At 39.8% G+C, this 18,961-nt stretch overlaps 2 protein-coding genes across 3 annotated transcripts in view; one reads left to right on the top strand and one right to left on the bottom strand.

The window, feature by feature from the left end:
* The window catches only part of YY1AP1 (YY1 associated protein 1), a 65,258-nt gene extending 52,525 nt beyond the window's left edge, over positions 1-12,733 (bottom strand). The window contains exon 1 of the mRNA XM_007482042.2: positions 12,190-12,733. The gene's annotated coding sequence lies outside the window, so the exon portion shown is untranslated. The remainder of the gene's footprint in view (positions 1-12,189) is intronic.
* Positions 12,141-15,959, top strand: LOC100617457 (60S ribosomal protein L39). Of its 2 annotated transcripts, XR_008916296.1 has the most exons (3): positions 12,141-12,155; positions 12,757-13,049; positions 15,655-15,959. XR_008916296.1 is itself a non-coding variant. In XM_003340217.4 (2 exons), exon 2 carries the CDS (start codon positions 15,692-15,694, stop codon positions 15,845-15,847), a length of 156 nt encoding a protein of 51 aa, XP_003340265.1. In that variant the 5' UTR covers positions 12,897-13,049; positions 15,655-15,691; the 3' UTR covers positions 15,848-15,959. The 2 variants fall into 2 exon arrangements, 1 of the variants encoding a protein (XP_003340265.1); XM_003340217.4 differs by lacking the exon at positions 12,141-12,155 and having other exon boundaries at positions 12,897-13,049.
* The last annotated feature ends 3,002 nt before the right edge of the window (positions 15,960-18,961 follow it).

Below are 18,961 nucleotides of genomic sequence, written 5' to 3'. Positions count from 1 at the left end.
ATCACCACTATTAAATTATCACCACTATTACTTAATATTGTATTGGAAATGCTAGCTTTAATAATAAGGAGGAAAAAGAAAGTGAAGGAATAAAAGTAGTCAGTAAGGAAACTAAATGATTACTCTTTGCAGATAATATGATGGTATACTTAAAGAATATTAGAGAATCAACTAAGAAACTAGTTGAAATAATTATTAACTTTGATAAATTTACAAGATACAAAATAAATCCACATAAGTCATCAGCTTTTCTATATATTACCAACAAAGTCCATCAGCAAGAATTAGAAGGAGAAATTCCATTTAAAATCATTCCAGGGGGAGATAGCAAAGTGTTCCCCAGCTTTCAGTCCTCTTTCACCAGCTTTCTGTTTCCAATTCCACCATCTCTGTAAGGATGACGGAACAGGCCATCTCCTTTGCCAAGGACTTCTTGGCCGGTGGCATCGCCACTGTTATTTCCAAGACTGCGGTGGCCCCCATCAAGAGAGTCAAGCTACTATTGAAGATGCAGCATGCAAGTAAACAAATTGCTGCAGATAAGCAGTACAAAGGCATTATAGACTGTATAGTCTGAATTCCAAAGAAACAAGGGATGCTTTCTTTCTGGTAGGGTAACTTAGCAAACATCATCAGATATTTACCCACCTAGGCCCTTAACTTTGCCTTTAAGGATAAGTATGTTTGGGGGGGAGGATTGGACAAGCACACACAATTTTTGAGATATTTTGCTGGTAATCTAGCCTCTGGTGGTGCAGCTAGAACCACTTTCTCTCTGCTAAGGGCTTAAAAAAAATTTTAAGGGGGGGTTAATTTTTTTTAATAATGGTTTTTAAAAAAAATTTAAGGGGGTTTAAAAATTTTTTTTGAAAAAGGGTTTTTTAAAAATTAAAAAAAAAAACTCTTACCCTCCGTCTTGGAATCAATACTGTGTATTGGCTCCAAGGCAGAAGAGTGGTAAGGGCTAGGCAATGGGGGTCAAATTACTTGACCAGGGTCACACAGCTGGGAAGTTTCTGAGGCCAGATTTAAACCTAGGACCTCCCATCTCTAGGCCTGGCTCTCAATCCACTGAGCCACTCAGCTGCCCCCATAAGGTAAGAGTTTTAAAAAATAAATAAAATAAAATCACTCCAAACAATATAAAATACCTGGGTATCTACTTGCCAAGGCAAACACAGAAATTACATGAACACAATTGCAAATAACTTTCACACAAATAAAATCAGATCTAAACAACTAGAAAGATAATAATTGCTCATAGGTAGGCCGAGCTAATGTAATAAAAATGATAATTCTACCTAAGTTAATTTATTTATTCAATGCCATACCAAACTACCAAAGAAGTATTTTATAGAACTTGAAAAAATAACAACAAAACATTCATCAGGAGAAACAAAAGGTCAAGCCTATCAAGGAAACTAATGGAAAAAAATGTGAAGAAAGGTTGCCTAGCAATACCAGATCTCAAACTATACTATATAGCAGCAATCATCAAAACAATCTGGTACTGGCTAAGAAAGAATTATATATGAGTGGAGTAGATTAGATATACAATATACTATGAAAGAGAATTCTTTACTCTATTGTCTATCCTGAGTTAACACTAACTTAAAGGTACCCCTACTAGACTTAAAGACAGGATTAACTCCCCTTGTCTACTTTTGAATTGAATAAACAAAAGATGAAACACCCTACTTAATACTATGTGAGAAGCTAGTAAGGTACTTAGAGAATTCACACCCTCAGGAATTCAATCAAATCAGGAAACTGTGAATCATTTTGATGAGAATTTAACCTTAGAAGGTAAGAAGGTGATCCCAGAGACACTGCCCTCCAGGCAGTACTAGACAATTTGGAAACTCTGGCCCCTGTGAAGAGGGGAAAGGACAAGAAGTCAACCATAAAAAGCAAGCCCCAAAACTCCTTCAGGATAGATTGTCTTTGAGAAGATAGTCTGAAAGGCTTGTCTTCTGGAGATAGTCTTAGATAGGCTTTGAGGTAGCTTCACTGGAGACTACAGCTTGGATCATGGGTTCAGGGCTCGGCTTCTACGTGTACTCTGACTCTTGGATTACTTCACTGGGTGAGTAAAAGGCTGACCCCTTCCTAGCTTCTGGAGACATTAGCTTCCATCTTGGAGGAGGCCATGTGGTTATTCATTACCAGGCTTCCTGGGTGAGAGCTAATTAATCTCTGCCTGGATTAAGCAGACTTGGAGGAAAACATTTAGGTTGACAGGATAGATAACTTCTCTATCCCCCTCACATTTCTCTTCTTTATTGTTTCCTCTCTATTTGTAAATGTTTGTAAATGAATTTCTGATTCAAGATGGAATAAATATTGGCAACCACATGATTTCATATAATCATTATCCAACCATTAACTTTAACCTTCACAATTCACAGGTAAATGACCTTAGCAACCTAGAGTTTGATAAACTCAAAGATCCCAACATTTGGAGTAAGCACTGTGAAGATTGGATTTAGCTATCTCCTGATTTGTAACAATGAAGATGCTTAGCCTAACAAAATTAGGGATGTCTTAGGAACTTTGCATTATTCCACCCTACTTTGTCTAACAAAATCAGGAATGTGTAACCATGCTTGAAGACTGAGTGTTTAGGAGGATGGCCTTTGATAGAGAAATTGACAAATCAGAAACAGCTGACAGGCCCTGGGTTGTCCTAAGTCAAGCTTTAGGCTACCATTGGTGCAGAGAAGACGCAGGAAAGTGAGGTAGAATCGTCTAGGTTTTTCTCAGGGTTTCCTCTCGTCAGTCTCTTTTCCCAGAGAGGTGGCTCTGGATGGCAGCTCTGGCTGGTGCTAAGCATTCCGACATCTTGGCATGGTGGCAGCTAATCATCTAGGTTTTGGCAGTGAGTTTGCCCTTGAGCTCATTCAGGTTCAGGCATCTTGGCTGAGCCCTCTTGGAGTTCAGGCTGATTCCTTCCTCCTTTACTCTCCAAAACCTTATCTTCCTAAAGCCTCTAATCTTCCCCCCTGGCACAAGCCAGGTGGAAGAAATCCTGCAACCTTTCCTTCTCCCTTCTTCTTAATTTCTTTCCACTATATTAATTAAATCACCATAAATTTCCAGCTGACTTGGGTATTTTTTATTTGGGATATTCCATGGTGACAAATAACTAATATAGTTTAGGTCACAATGCTAAAATTATCCTTTACAGAACTCACTATTTAACAAAAACTGCTGGGAAAAATGGAAAACAGTATAGCAGAAGGTAGGTACAGACTAATGTCTCACATCCTATACCAAGATAAATTTAAAATGGATATAAGATTTAGATATAACTAATCATATAACCATAACTAAATTAGGGTAGTTTACCTAGCAGATATTTAGAGAAGGGAAGAATTTATGACCAAACAAGAGACAAAGAGTATTATAAGATGTAAAAATGAATAAATTTGATTAAATTAAATTTAAAAGCTTTTGTACAAATAAAACAAAAAATATTTTAGCAGCTTTTTGTGATGGGAAAGAATTAGAAATTGAAGGGATGCCCATCAATTGGGGAATGGCTGAACAAGTTGTTTTCTATGAATGTAATGAAATACCATTGTAGTATAGGAAAAGATGAGCAGGGAGATTTCAGAAAAACTTGAAAAAATTAACATGACAACTGATGAAAAATGAAGTGAAAAGAACCAGAAGTATACACAAAAGACTCAAGGTAAAAAAATGCTACCCATCTCCAGAGAAAGAACTCAAGGATTATGAATACAAATCAAAGCATACCATTTTTCACTTTATTTTCTTCATGAGTTTTTCTTTTTAATATGTCTTCTTCTACAGCATGATAAACGTGGAAATTTTTTTTTATTACAACATATGTTTAATCTATATCAAATTGCTTTTGGTAAAGGGTGGGAATTTGGAACTCAAAATATTAGAAAACAAATGCTAAAAATTGTTTTTACATGCAATTGGGAAAAAATAAAACATTATTAAAGAAGAAAGTAAAAAACTTCTAATGTCAGCTTGATTTTACAACATTTGGATGTCTCTTCCAAAACCCCCTTAACTTCCATTTGGGGAATTTGGGAGGGGTCTCAACAGTTTAGATAGAATCAGTTTGACCTTTTTGTGACATTCAGTTGTATCTGATTCTTCCTGTTCCTAATTGAAATTTTCTTGGCAGAGATACTTAAGTAGTTTGCCATTTCCTTCTCCAGCTCATTTTATAGATTAGGAAACTGAAGTGAACAGGGTTAGGTGACTTATTCAAGATCATACCATGTCTAAAGCCAGATTTGAACTTGGGATATATGAGACTTCCTGACTCCAAGCCTGGCACTCTATCCACTATACCACCTAGGTTAAGCAAGTTTCTCTGAAATATAAAGGGGAGATAAAGTTATTAAGGTGGAAGTACAAATCAAAAGACAAGAGTGGAGAAATGACTCAAAAGAATAGAATCAATCATAACCTAGGGGGCAGCTGAGTAGCTCAGTAGATTTGGAGCCAGACCTAGAGACAGGAGGTCCTAGGTTCAAATCTGATCTCAGATACTTCTTACCTATGTGACCCTGGGCAAGTCACTTAACCCCCATTGCCTAGCTCTTACCACTCTTCTTCTTTTGAACCAATATACAGTATTGATTCCAAGACTGAAGGCAAGGGTTTAACAAAAAAAAAAAATCATAACCTAAGCAACCTAAGGTTACCTAAGTAAACTTGCAAGGGTAAGATCAAAGGGAACTATTAAATCTAGCTTAAGGTTTAACAAAATAGAATTAAAACCAACTTTCAATTTCATAGTAGGAATAGATCAACATGGTCAGACCTGCAGTTAAGGAAAAACACTTGGCAACTGAGAGGAAGATTAACTGGAATGGAGAGATTTGAGGCACTGACACTAGTGAGAAAACTAATAGGACAGGCAAGAAGTAACAGAGGCCTGAACTAGGCATGTGGCTGTATGAGCTAAGAGAAAAAAGATGTGGAAAATGACAAGGTTTGACCTCCAATTGGTTACATGGGGTGGAAGCAAGTGAGAAGTCTAGGATAATTACAGAGCCTGGGTGACTTGAAGGATGGAGGTGCCCTTGACAGTAATAGGGAAGTTGGGGAAAATAAAGAGTTTGGACATAAACAAAGGCTATAAAGAGGTCAAGAAGGATTATAATTGAAAAAAGGCAATAAAATTTGGTGTCCAAGAGATCATTGGAAATCTTGAAGAAAACAATTTCAGTTGGAATGATGAGGTTAGAAGCCAAATTAGATTATTAAGAGTAGAAGCATGAGAGAGGACAGAAAACAGGAATCTCAAAGGGATGAGAGCTACAGAATGGCAGCTAGCAAGGGGATGGGTCAAGTCAGGTTAGGATTTTCTAAGGACAAGAAAGAATTGCATGTGCTTGTCGGCAGCCAATATATAGGGAGAAACTGAAGAATAGTGAGAGTGGGAAAGGAAAGATAGCACAATATAATGGAGACAATGGGAGGGGATGGCACCCAAAGGACATAGAGTAATGGAGAAATTGTTAATACTAATATTGGTAGACATAAATGTATTGTAAGTAGTTTTTTGGTTTTTGTTTTTCTATCCAGGCTATTATTAAACCTTTGCCAGCATACCCCTGGGTATGGCCATCTCTGTGTAGCTAAGGTAGAGTGGAGAAAAAAGTCATGGGAATTCAGTGGATAGTGAAACTCTAAAGATAGGGTAATTGAGGAAGCATCATTATGTATGCTAAAGTTCCTTGGGGCAGGAGTTGTGAAGACAAAAGGCTGTGATCCAGGCTCTCCAGGCAATTGAAAAGGAGTTCAATTATTGATAGTAAGACAGGTGAACATCTCAAAAAGAAATTGACTTTCACTAACATTTTTAATTTGTATTTATTTTAAACAAACACCAAATAAAGTGAGCATTTCTATATTAAAAAAAAAAAAGAAAAGGAGTTCAATTATACTCCCCACAACCACAGACCAATTAATAAGAAGTGCCCACTTCCACAGACATAAAGAAGGCTATATAGGATACTCCATAGCTTAAAAGCACAGGCTTAATTACAAAGGATTTTCCCCTGTCATATGCAACACAAGCCTCTTTGTCAGTAATGTTTCCTGCTACTCCTAACCATGAGTGGACTGATAGACAGTGTAAGACTTTAAAGTCATAAGTCCTGAGGCTCTGAGTACTAAGGGCCAGTATGACAAAAGCCACCTATGGTACCTTTATATAAGCCATCAAGGGTATTCTTTATCCATCTCATGTATAATTTAACCAGCCAGATATCTTCCTCCTATATAAAATCAAGTCAGTCTTTCAGCAGCATTCTCCAAGCCCAAGAGTTATAACTGAAAAAGCAAAGGGCTAGGAATCAGGAAACCTGGGATCTTAGTCAAACTAAAACTAACTTGCTGGGGCGGAGTCAAGATGGCGGCTTAGCAAACAGCAAAAGTTCAGACCTCAGAAAACCCTTCCTTACCAATCACAAACTGAATGCTCCTAGGGCACCGAAATTCAAACTGAACAACAGGACAGAGGCGGGGAACCCTCCTTCTGGACTCAAATCAAAAGGTACGCCCCCCAAAAGCCAGAATCCGAGAATACTCAGGTCTAAGGGGAAGGCAGAGGGAAGGTCCCAGGACCCCTCTCCCCCCAACCCAGAGGGCTGAGCCCCCAGCAGCAGCGGGAACCTCTGAGCGGGCAAAGGTGCTGGTTTGGAGGGTCTACCTTGTGAGCAGTGGGGCGCTGGGCTCAGAGCATCCAGCGTGGACAGTGGGGAGGAAGCCAGGGGGAGACCAGGCCATGGCTGGATCCCTCCATCTGGCTCCAGTCTCACCATTGCCTCGGGGCACATCCAGACCAATCCAGTTGAACATAATCATCAGGACTCCTCAGAGCTCAGGGAGGCGGGTAAAGGCACTGTGGAACCTTGCGGACAGTGGAGAAGCAGCTGGAGAGAACTGGAGAGAGCCTGGGCAGCCCAGCCTTCCAGGAGTCTTTGGCCTCAGAGCACATACAGCCCAACCCAGTTGAACTTAATCGGATCAAAAGCCTGCAGAGGACAGGAAAGCTAACATTCCTCCTCTAGAGACTGTACCAAGAGATCTGACAAAGCTCCAAGAGGGGAGACTGACAGCCCCAAAACCCAAAAAAAAAAATGAGAGGAGCAAGAGCACAGACAAATACGGGGAGAAAAGAAGGGGTAAACTCGAGCAAACAATAGAAAAAGAAGAAAGAAATTACAATAGACAGCTTCTGCACAGGTAATGAGCAAAGAGCGAACGAAATAGAGGGAGAGGGATCAGCAAAGGAAAAATCAGAAATCCCCAGAGAATTGGATACAGGCTTTGGGAGAACTCAAAATGCAATTCAAAACACAATTAAGAGAGGCTGAGGACAATTGGGAAAAGAAATTAAAAACTAAGATAAGTCATCTGGAAACAGAGGCACTTGAACTAAAACAAGAAAATAGTGTCTTGAAAGCCAAAATCAACCAGCTGGAAAATGAGACAAAGGAGATGAAAGATGAGGCAAAGCAGAGGAAAGATGAGGTGAAGAAGATGAAAGATGATCTCCAAAGAAAATCAGACCAAAAGGAAAAGGACGACCAAAAAACTAAGGATGAAATCCAGTCTTTAAGAACCAGAATACAACAACTAGAATCAAGTGACCTCACAAGGCAGCAGGACACTATAAAACAAAAACAAAAGAATGAAAAAATTGAGGAAAATATGAAGCATCTCATTCACAAAACAGAGGATTTAGAAAATCGTTCAAGGAGAAACAATTTAAGAATCACTGGCCTACCAGAAGACCATGACAAAAGAAAAAGCCTAGACATTATATTACAGGAAATTATTAAAGAAAACTGCCCCGATATTCTAGAACAAGAGGGAAAAGTGGAGATTGATAGAATCCGCAGATCCCCAACTGACAACACCAGGAATGTTATAGCCAAATTCAAGAACTATCAGACCAAAGAAAAGATATTATAAGCTGCCAAGACGAAGTCATTCAGATACCAAGGAGCCACAGTGAGGATAATTCAGGATCTGGCTGCATCCACACTGAAAAAAAGAAAGGCATGGAATACGATATTCCAGAAATCAAGGGAACTAGGTCTACAACCAAGAATCAACTACCCAGCAAAACTGACTATATTCTTACAGGGGAAAGTATGGTCATTCAACAAAATAGAAGAATTTCAAGAAAGAAAAGACCAGACCTGAACAGAAAATTTGATGTCCAAGCACAGAACTCAAGAGAATCATCAAAAGGTAATTAAAAAAGGGGGGAAAAGAAAAACAAAACAAAAAAAATTTTTAAGAGACTCAATAAGTTAAAATGATATGTATCCCTATAAGAAAAGTGGTCATTGGTAACTCTTAAAAACTGTTATTACCTGGGCAGCAAAAAGAAGTACACTTAGAGGGAACAGTGACAAACTGTATAGGATGAAAGGACAAGACATAAATAGGTATATAGATATATATGCATGCAAAAATACATACACATGAGTATGCATATATATACATATATAACTAGAGCTTAAAAATAGGTTAATATTTAAAAAATGGGAAAAGAAACAAATGGGAGTGAATTTAGAACATCAATACACTGGAAGGGTAAAGAGGTCGGAGACAGGAAATACTCAACTTTTATGTGCTTTGAAATTGACTCAAAGAGGGAAAAACAATCCAATCCATCGGGGGCAGAGAATAGATTTGCACCCTATAGAGGAGTAGAAGGGTAACAAACGGTCTGGTGGGGAGGGAAGCAGTACAAGAGAGGGAGGGGGCGGGGGGGTTAATTTTAGAAAGACTACAGGGAAAATAAGGGAGGGGGATAAGAAGGGAGTGGAGTAGAAAGGGAAATACTTGAACATAAAGAAGGAAACTATAAGTAAATTAGGTGAACACAGAATAGTATACATGTCAGACCTTTGGGAAGGGAAAGATTTTAAAACCAAGCAAGACTTAGAAAGAGTCACAAAATGTAAAATAAATAATTTTGACTACATCAAATTAAAAAGTTTTTGTACAAACAAAACCAATGTAACTAAAATCAGAAGGGAAGCAACAAATTGGGAAACAATCTTCATAAAAACCTCTGGCAAAGGTTTAATTACTCAAATTTACAAAGAGCTACATCAATTGTACAAAAAAATCAAGCCATTCTCCAATTGATAAATGGGCAAGGGACATGAACAGGCAGTTCTCAGCCAAAGAAATCAAAACTATTAACAAGCACATGAAGAAGTGTTCTACATCTCTTATAATCAGAGAGATGCAAATCAAAACAACTCTGAGGTATCACCTCACACCTAGCAGATTGGCTAACATGATAGCAAAGGAAAGTAATGAATGCTGGAGGGGATGTGGCAAAGTAGGGACACTAATTCACTGCTAGTGGAGTTGTGAATTGATCCAACCATTCTGGAGGGCAATTTGGAACTATGCCCAAAGGGCGATAAAAGACTGTCTGCCCTTTGATCCAGCCATAGCACTGCTGGGTTTGGACCCCAAAGAGACAATAAGGAAAAAGACTTGTACAAGAATATTCATAGCAGAGCTCTTTGTGGTGGCCAAAAATTGGAAAATGAGAGGATGCCCTTCAATTGGGGAATGGCTGAACAAATTGTGGTATATGTTGGTGATGGAATACTATTGTGCTAAAAGGAATAATAAAGTGAAGGAATTCCACGGAGACTGGAACAACCTCCAGGAAGTGATGCAGAGTGAAAGGAGCAGAACCAGGAAAACATTGTACACAGAGACTGATACACTGTGGTACAATCGAAGGTAATGGACTTCTCCATTAGTATCAATGCAATGTCCCTGAACAATCTGCAGGGATATAAAAAACACTATCCACAAGCAGAGGATAAACTGTGGAAGTAAAAACACCGATGAAAAGCAACTGCTTGACTACAGGGGCTGAGAGGAAATGACTGAGGAGAGACTCTAAATGAACACTCTAGTGCAAATACCAACAACATGGAAATGGGTTCGAATCAAGAACACATGTGATACCCAGTGGAATCGCGCGTTGGCTATGGGGGGCCGGGGGGAGGGGGAGGAGAAAAGAAAATGATCTTTGTTTCCAATGAATAATGTTTGAAGATGACCAAATAAAATGTTAAAATAAAATAAAATAACAAATAAAAAAATAAAATAAAACTAACTTGCTGTGTGACATTTATTTCTCTCTTTCTCAGTTTAGGTTTATTCAGTTGGTTGGCTGGTGATTGTCTTTCATACTCGAAGGGGACCAAAATGATGACACTATGCTAGGGTCAACATATAGTGCATCTAAATGTGGCTGACCAGACTAATATGAGCTCTTAAGGCTCCACAGGTCAGGTACCAAATAATCTGAATATTTGGGATGGAAATATCTCTAAATTTATGTAGTTCATGTTTCTTTTGAACTACTGCAATTCTGCTTTGAGTACAATACCTTCTTTGATGTGGGAATGCCATGCTGGACAGTTCTGTGCCAATGTCTTCCATGTCTCACAACTGTTTACCTTACTTCTTCAGAAAGACCATTAGAGTTCTCTGAAAAATACTCTTTTAGGCAAATGTGTTTGCAGTGTGGCCAGCCCATCAGAGTTGCCCTCTCTGTAGTAGAGCTTGAATCAATGGCAGTTAAGTTCAAGAAAGGACCTTAGTATCTGGTATACAGATTATTATGACAATAGATGGTGGTCATAATTTTCCTAAGACAATTCAAATGGAATATATTCAATTTCCTGGCATGGTGCTGGTATACTGTCCAAATTTCACAGGCAACAACAACACTATATTACGGACACCAGAAAATAGCAGACCCACCCAGGAGACATTCTACCAGAAAATAAAGCCATACAAACAGGCCATCACGGTACCTCTATTCCTATATAAATACATACAATCCCATGAAACAGTTATATGGCACTTACTAAGTAACAGGTACTTTGCTAAGCACCACACAACAGCCTTTGCTATCATTATCCCCATTTTACAGATAAGTTAACTGAAGCAGTGTTAAGTGACTTGCCCAGGGTCATAGCTAGTTAAGTGTCAGAGAATAAATCTGAACTCAAATAGACCCCAAGTTCTATCCATTGCACCTCCTAGATACCACAATACCAAGGTATCCCCATCATTTACTATAGTCCCTATTATAGGATATAGTCCATATATCTCTCCTGTCTAGGTTAATCATATCTACTCTCATACACAGAAATTATACATGAATTACTGAGGACACTTCCATCCATCCAAATTCTAAATCATCGGTTTGTTTATTTGCATATACCTCCACATATAAAAAATGGGCCAATATGGAATCTAGATCATCCTTCTCTGCATCGATCAACTCATATACTAATCACACCAAGATTAGTTTGTTGAAACTGTACCCCTGAAACCTCTTCAAAGATATTCATAGGACGTTCAGAGCTCAGCCTGCTAAGGAGGCTCTTTCATATCTATATACAGGAAGGCTCTGCCCCCTTGCTTGGACTTCTTGGCTACCTTCAAGACTTGGCCTTTCCTGGTCCTCTAGAAGTCAGCAGAACTTTTCCATGAGACTGCCTCTCATCTGTACTCATCTTGCAACCATTCCCCATGGTTAATTGCACGATGTCTCTCCCCCATTAGACTGTCAGCACCTTGAGGGCTGAGGCTGAGGTTTTGCCTTCCTTGGCATCTGATTCATAGCTCCATGCCTGGTACCTTCGGAAGTGCTTAATGAACTGGTCCAGAACCGCCTCTATTCTGCAGGGCTCTCCCCTTCCCCGGAGGGTGAAAGATCGCTCTCAAGATAGGGCAAAGCCAGGCCGCTCCAATAAGGAAGAGTGAGTGCAGGTTCCCAGATCCCCAGGACAATTCTGCCCAGAGCAGTTCTTTTGGGGATGCTGGAAGCGTCCACCCTCCCATCTGCAAAGCAGCCCTAACCCACCCAGAGGCGGTGAGGGGGAGCTGCGGTTGCAAGGACTCAGCAAAGAGTGATGGGAGTGAGGGTCGCATCGCGCCCCATTCCCCCATTCATGCGTGCCCCGCCCTCTCCCCCCCCCCTGCCTCGCGCCCTCCCTCCTCCTTTCTCCCCATACACACGCAGCCCTAAGCCCGAGCCTTTACAGGGCTCACCAGCTGCGGACCCACTGCGCCGGCAGATCAAGGGGCGCTCACAGGTCTCTCTTCTCCGCCTTTCCACGTTAGACTAACCTGTTCAGCCTGGGGCCGTGCTAGCCAGAGGAGCTGTTACCTCCCCTAGGCTCCGTGCTAGCCGAAGGGATCATTACCTCCCCTGGGCTCAGAGCTAGCCGCAAGGGCCGGTACCTCCCCGACTCAGGCTTTCTCTTCCTGTGTCCCCGCCCAGCTTCCTAAACCTCCTCTTACCTCTAGCCCCGGTCTTACAGCTGCGCGTGCGCTTCCCCTCCACACACATACAGTCCCACCCCCAACCTCCCAGCCGGTGGGATTATTCCATTCCCGATCCGAAAATTGGGGGTTTGGGGGGGGGGGGAGGAATACTGGTCATTAACATGAAACTATTCCTGCCTAGGGGAGGTGTGTGGGCGAGGGAGATTTTTTTTTTCCCCTCAGCACCAGACTATTCCATTCTCGCCCGCAGAAGGTGTATGGGCAGGAGAGGTTTTTCAGTAGCAGACGATTCCATTCCCGACTGATAGAGGGAGTGTAAGAAAAAAAAAAAAGAGTTCTTCGCACAAGACTATTCCATTCTTGCCGGCTTGCAGGGATTTGGGGAAAAATGTATTTATTTGTCTTCAGCTCCGGACAATTCTGTTCTGGACGAAGGCAGGCGTGTTATTCAAGCCTGATTGGGCCTCCGCACGAGACGCCATGAAATGGGAGGCACGAGGAAGTACGTAATACGTCCTCGACCCGGAAATAAAGAGAAAGGGTTAAGTCCTACCGCCTGGGCGGAAGTACTCTCACTCCACGGCAAGCTTTCTTTTGACTTGCTAACCGTTTCTCTCCCTCTTTAGCCTGCGAGCAGTTGGAGACTTCGCTGAGCGGCGTCCTCCTTTAAAACTCGGATCTCGTTGCCTCTGGAACCCGTGGTGAGTGAGCCCTAGGGAACTAAGCAAAGCCGGACAACGGCTTGCGCGTGCGTCTAAAAGAAAACCGATTCCGATGTGGGCGGGAAAGCTCGAGTCTCAATATCGCAGGGGGCACACCATGCGCTTGGGGATTAAGAGCCGACTTCAGACTCTTTCGTGGAGTGCTGGGCTCATGAGTCTGGGAGCGAGCGCCCAAGGAAGGGGCCTGCGTAGTCCCTAGACTTCCACCACCCTCAAACAGGTGGGGGGCAGCTGGTAGCTCAGTGGATTGAGAGCCAGGCCTAGAGACGGGAGGTCCTAATTTGGCTTCAGACACTTCCTTAGTTGTGTGACCCCTGGGCAAGTCACTTAACCCCCATTGCCTAGCACTTGACACTCTTAAAAAACAAAAACATTTGGGAAGCTTTGATGGTAATTGGAGTAGGCACTGGATCCCATAGTGTAGTTTTTCGAGCTGGAAAGAACCTTGGAGGCCAACCTCCTCTCTTCACAGATGAGGAAACATTGAGTGGTTTGCCCAGTTGGTAAATATTTGAGGTGAAATTTGAATTTAAATCTATATAAACGATATACATTTTCCAGTTGACTGCCTGGAACTAACAGAAACCACGTGGTTGTTTCAATAGATGGAGAAAAAACCTTCCACAAACTACAACACTCATTAAAAACACTAGAAAACATAGGAATAAAAGGGCCTTTCTTTAATATAAAAGTAGTATCTATCTAAAACCATCTGAAAGTATTATTTGCAATGGGAATAAGTTAGAAGCCTTTCCAATTAGATTAGGAGTGAAACAAGGATACCCATTATCACCATAGTTAATAATATTGTACTAGAAATGTTAGCTTTAGCAATAAAAAATAGGCAGAGGAAACTAAACTATCACTTTTTTTTTTTAATCCTTACCTCCCATCTTAGAATCAATACTGTATATTGGTTCCAAGGCAAAAGAGCGGTAAGGGCTGGACAATGGGGGTTAAGTCACTTGCCCAGGGGTCACACAACCAGGAAGTATCTTTTTTTTTTTTAATCCTTACCTTCTGTCTTGGAGTCAATACTGGGTATTGGCTCCAAGGCAGAAGAGTGGTAAGGGCTAGGCAATGGGTGTCAAGCGACTTGCCCAGAGTCACACAGCTAGGAAGTGTCTGAGGCCAGATTTGAACCTAGGACCTCCCATCTCTAGGCCTGGCCCTCAGTCCACGGACCCACTCAACTGCCCCATATACTTAAGAGAATCAACTAAAAAACTAGTTGAAATAATGAATAACTTTAGCAAAGTTGCAGGATATAAAATTAACCCACATAAATCATCAACATTTTTTCATATTTCTGACAAAATTCAACAGAAAGAGTTAGAGAAATTCCACTTAAAGTCACTCTAGACAATATAAAATACTTGGGAATCTATTGACCAAGACAAACACAAGAATTTTATGAACAATTAAAAAACACAACACAAAGTTAGAACTAAACTATTGAAAAAACATTAATTGCTCATGGGCAAGCCGAGCTGATATAATAAAAACTACATTCTACTTAATTAAATTTACTTATTTGGTGCCATACCAAAAAGTCAAAAATATCAATGGAACTAATGGGGGATGTGGAGGATGGTGGCCTAGGGGTTCCAAATCTTAAACTGTACTTTAAAGCAATAATCATCAAAACAATTTGGTACTGGCAAAGAAATAGAAGGGTGGATCAATGGACTAGATTTGGGGTAAATGACTTCAGCAATCTAGTGTTTGATAAACCCAAAGATCCCAGATTTTAGAATAAAAACTCACTATTGACAAAATTGGGGGAAAGACATAGTAAAAATTGGATATAGATCAATGTCTCATACCAAGATACGGTCGAAGTATATGATTTACTTATGTTGTAAGTAAATTAGGGGAATATAAAAATAGTTTACCTGTCAGCTCTATGGAGAAGGGAAGAATTTATGACCAAACAGGAGATAGAGAACATTACAAGATGTAAAATGAACAATTTTGATTATATTTTAAGTTTTTGTACAAACAAAACCAATTCAATTGATGCATCTAATAGATGATTAGAAGGGAAACAACAAACTGAGAGAAAAAATTTCATAACAGATTTCTCTGATAAATGTCTCTTTTCTCAGATACACAAAAGAACTAATCAAATTTATAAGAATAAAAGTCATTCCCCAATTGACAAATGTCAAAGGCTCTGAATAAGCAGTTTTCAGATGAAATCAATGTTATCAATAATATAAAAAATGTTCTAAATCCTTCTTGATTATAGAAATACAAATTAGAATATACATAATATATAATGTGTATTAGAAATACACACTATTACAATATAAATATGGCATAATACAGTCATAATTGGGGGGTAAAAATAAAGGAGTATCACCTCTAAAAAAAACTTAGGATAAATACAAGGTATTGTATTTATAATATAGCCTGTGTTAATATATTATTTGGGACTTCTAGACGATGGATAAATCTGAGTGCAGAGCCAGGACTAATAGTTTCCTGTGCTTTGGTTCAACAAATGTTTATGTGGGGTTTGATATGTGCAAGTCCCTGGGCTAAGATCACTGATACTAATACTAAAATATTCTCTCACTAGTTGTCCTGTTTTTTGGCTACCCTGCTGAGACATCGCCATGTCTTCCCACAAGACTTTCAGAATCAAGAGGTTCCTTGCAAAGAAACAGAAACAAAATCGTCCGATTCCTCAGTGGATTCGCATGAAAACTGGCAATAAGATCAGGTACAACTCCAAGAGGAGACACTGGAGAAGAACCAAGCTGGGCTTATAAAGAACTGACATCATAATGATTTGTTCTGTACCAAGTCCAAAACCTCTTGCCATGTCACCACCTTTGATTCTGGAATTTCCAATAGTGCAGGCATAAAGAAATTTAGCATTCAGAGATTGTCTTTTGTTTTCATTTATTTCTTCGATTTAGTAATTAATGTTCTTCAATGATAATAGCTGATGTATATAAACTTTAAAGAGTTTGTCATGAACCAACCCAGTTCTCAGAAAGGTCCATTGACTTAAAATTGAGAAATGGTATTTGTTGACATAAAGGAGGCTGAAACACATCAGTTCTGAGAATGGTACAAGGGACATATCTGTGGGCCTCATTTTATTCACCTTTAAAATGGGGGGGTGAACTCCCCCCCCCCCAATAAGATTCCTTCCAGCTCTAGATACTTATGATTTTACTGGGTAGAAGTCTAAGACAATGGTAGAAGAAATTTTAAGTGAGAAAAGATTATTTTCAGTTGAAAATAGTCTTCCCTAAAAAGGGAAGACTCCTTTTGAGAGAAACAACATGTTCACATATAACTATAATGAACATAAATACAAAATAATTTTTATGGGAAGGCATAGAAAGTTGGGGGGAAGGAAACCACAGCCAGGAGAGACCTTGACCTCTACAAGCCTTCCCAACTCTAAAACCTCCAGTTTTGTCATCAACTATAATAAAAAGCTGTTTCTCTCTACTGAGCATGCCTCCTAAATAGTTGATGTTCAGAACTTTGTAGACAATAAACCTTAATGTGGTCAGATGAAACATTTTATTATTGAAATCTAGGTAGTGTAAAAAAACTTGGCCAATAGCTTCTTCCACCACCAATTTATTTTAGTTAGGAAAACTAAGCAATAAGTTGCGTTGAAGAGAGCCAAGTAACTCGGATTAAGAGCCAGACCTAGAGATGGGAGGCCCTGGGTTCAAGTGTGGCCTGAGATACTTCCTAGCTATGTAATCTTGAGCAGGTCATTTAACCTGTTGCCCAGCTCTTAACACTCTTGCCTTGGAATTAATACTTATGGATTCTAAGATCCACGGAAAGGAAATTATTTTTTTTTACTTGAATTTCACTTTCCCTTCTCAATATAATAAAAGCATTGCCTCCAAAACCACATGGGAACATTTGAAAAGAAATCAGGAAACTGAATAACCTACAAAGTAGATAATTAGAATTAGCCCTGAAAATCAAAGGAAACTTTACTAAGTTTGTGCTACTTGACACTTTCTGTACTTATATACAGAATGATAAAATCTCAGTGGGAAGGATCCTTGGATATTGTCTCGTCTCCCATTAAAAAAAAATAGCATTTACAGTATCCAACCTTGGCATCAGAGGTCATTAGCCCAGGCTCTATCAACTTGGGTTGTTTTATTTTTTAATAATTTAAGACACCTAGGTGACACAATGTATACAATCCTAGGCCTGAGTTCAAATTCAGCTTCAGGCACTTACTAGACCCTGAGCAAATCACTTAACCCATCTGTAAAATGAGCTGGAGAAGGAAATGGCAAAAGCTCCCATTATCTTTGCCAAGGAAACTCTAAATGGGGTCATGAAGAGTCAAACAATATGACAACATATTCTCAATTCCATATCCTTTCAAATCACATATTTTATGCATTTAGAAACTAGAAATAGTCTATAGGTTTTACCAGACTGCCAGGGGTCCATGACACAAGTTAAGAACTGCTCTATAACACCTTTAGTGAAAAGAAACTAAACAGTAATTTTAAACACATTTTTTTTTAAGGAAAACGGTAAATCCATCTTAATTCCTTACTCTCTACACTGCCTATCAATTAAATTCAATAGACACTTGGTACTTTAGCCAGACACTGCTAAGCACTAGGGATACAAAATTTAAAAAGACAGTTCCTTTGGAGGAGCTTATAGTTTGATAGGTGAATCCCTAGCCCTTTGGGAGGAGTTTCATACTCTACCCTTCAGCCCTCCTATTAGAGGGGAAAGGAGGCTTAAGGGAGTTGAGGTGATTAAGAATTTAACACTGAGTCAGTATGATGAGATTTTTGGAGATGAGCTTACTCCAGGTGGTATGAGGTTCCTGGAGCTGAGCTGCTGCTGGCAAGATCATGTGAAGGCAGTTTTTGAGGAGACTGATCACAAGGATACAATCTAAACTAGTGCCCCCTGTAGTCAGCAGGAAAAAGCCAGCAATTGAGGTGGGGAACAAATTTGCTCTCTTCTACCTCTGTGTTGACCCTAACTGAGCACTCCTAGCACTACTGGGGTAGAGTATATGCTGAAAGCCAGTTAAAAGGACAATATATTAATCCTTTCTTTAGGAATGCTCCTCACTTTCTTCTCTCAATTTCTCCTTTCTAATTAATAAAATATTAAAATTTGTGGCCAGACTAATTTTAGTCTTTACAAAAGGAAATTAGAACCCAAACTCTATCAACCCTTCTCTTAAAAAGCCCACTAGCCCACATCCAGCTTTCTCAATCTATGGCATTTACTGTCCAAAACTACTTACTGTGTCACCTTGCAATATTTCTTACCCTTTTTCTTTTCTCTAAATAGTAATATTCTTCAGAATTAGGCATTCAGGGGGCAGCTGGGTGGCTAAGTGGATTGAGAGCCAGGCCAGGAGGTCCTGGGTTCAAACCTTGCCTCATACTTGTTAGCCATGTGACCCTGGGCAAGTCCCTTGACCCCCATTGCTTAGCCCTTACCACTCTTCTGCCTTAGAACCAATACCCAGTATTGATTCTAAGATGGAAGGTAAGGGTTTTAAAAAAAATAAAAAGAATTAGGCATTCAGATACTAAATAAATAATATTGCTTTGAAGTGCTGCCTAGTGATGACAATAGAATATCGAAGGTAAGTGGACATGAGATTTCCCCTCCAAACTAGAGTATAGATAGATATAGATATATCACCACAAGTAATCACTTCATTCTGATGAAAAAAAAAATGAAAAACATGAAAACAGGTGACCAGAAGAGGTCTAGCATCCAAAGAGAAAAAAGATTTCTGCGAGATAGGAAAAAGATGTTCTTCAGCCTTCACATAAGGGGGAAGTCTTGGGGCCTAAGATGCACCGTTGTCTGTCTTGTATGCAGTGATCTGGCAACCTCTCTATTCAGCA

Source organism: Monodelphis domestica, chromosome 2 (genome assembly GCF_027887165.1).
Source record: "Monodelphis domestica isolate mMonDom1 chromosome 2, mMonDom1.pri, whole genome shotgun sequence".
Taxonomy (NCBI): domain Eukaryota; kingdom Metazoa; phylum Chordata; class Mammalia; order Didelphimorphia; family Didelphidae; genus Monodelphis; species Monodelphis domestica.
The sequence above is the reverse complement of the archived record's forward strand: the minus strand, read 5'-3'. Positions and strand labels throughout refer to the sequence as shown.

What these genes read in the sequence shown, in the direction of transcription:
- LOC100617457 (XM_003340217.4), top strand. Translation starts at nt 15,692, where the DNA reads ATGTCTTCCCACAAGACTTTCAGAATCAAGAGGTTCCTTGCAAAGAAA.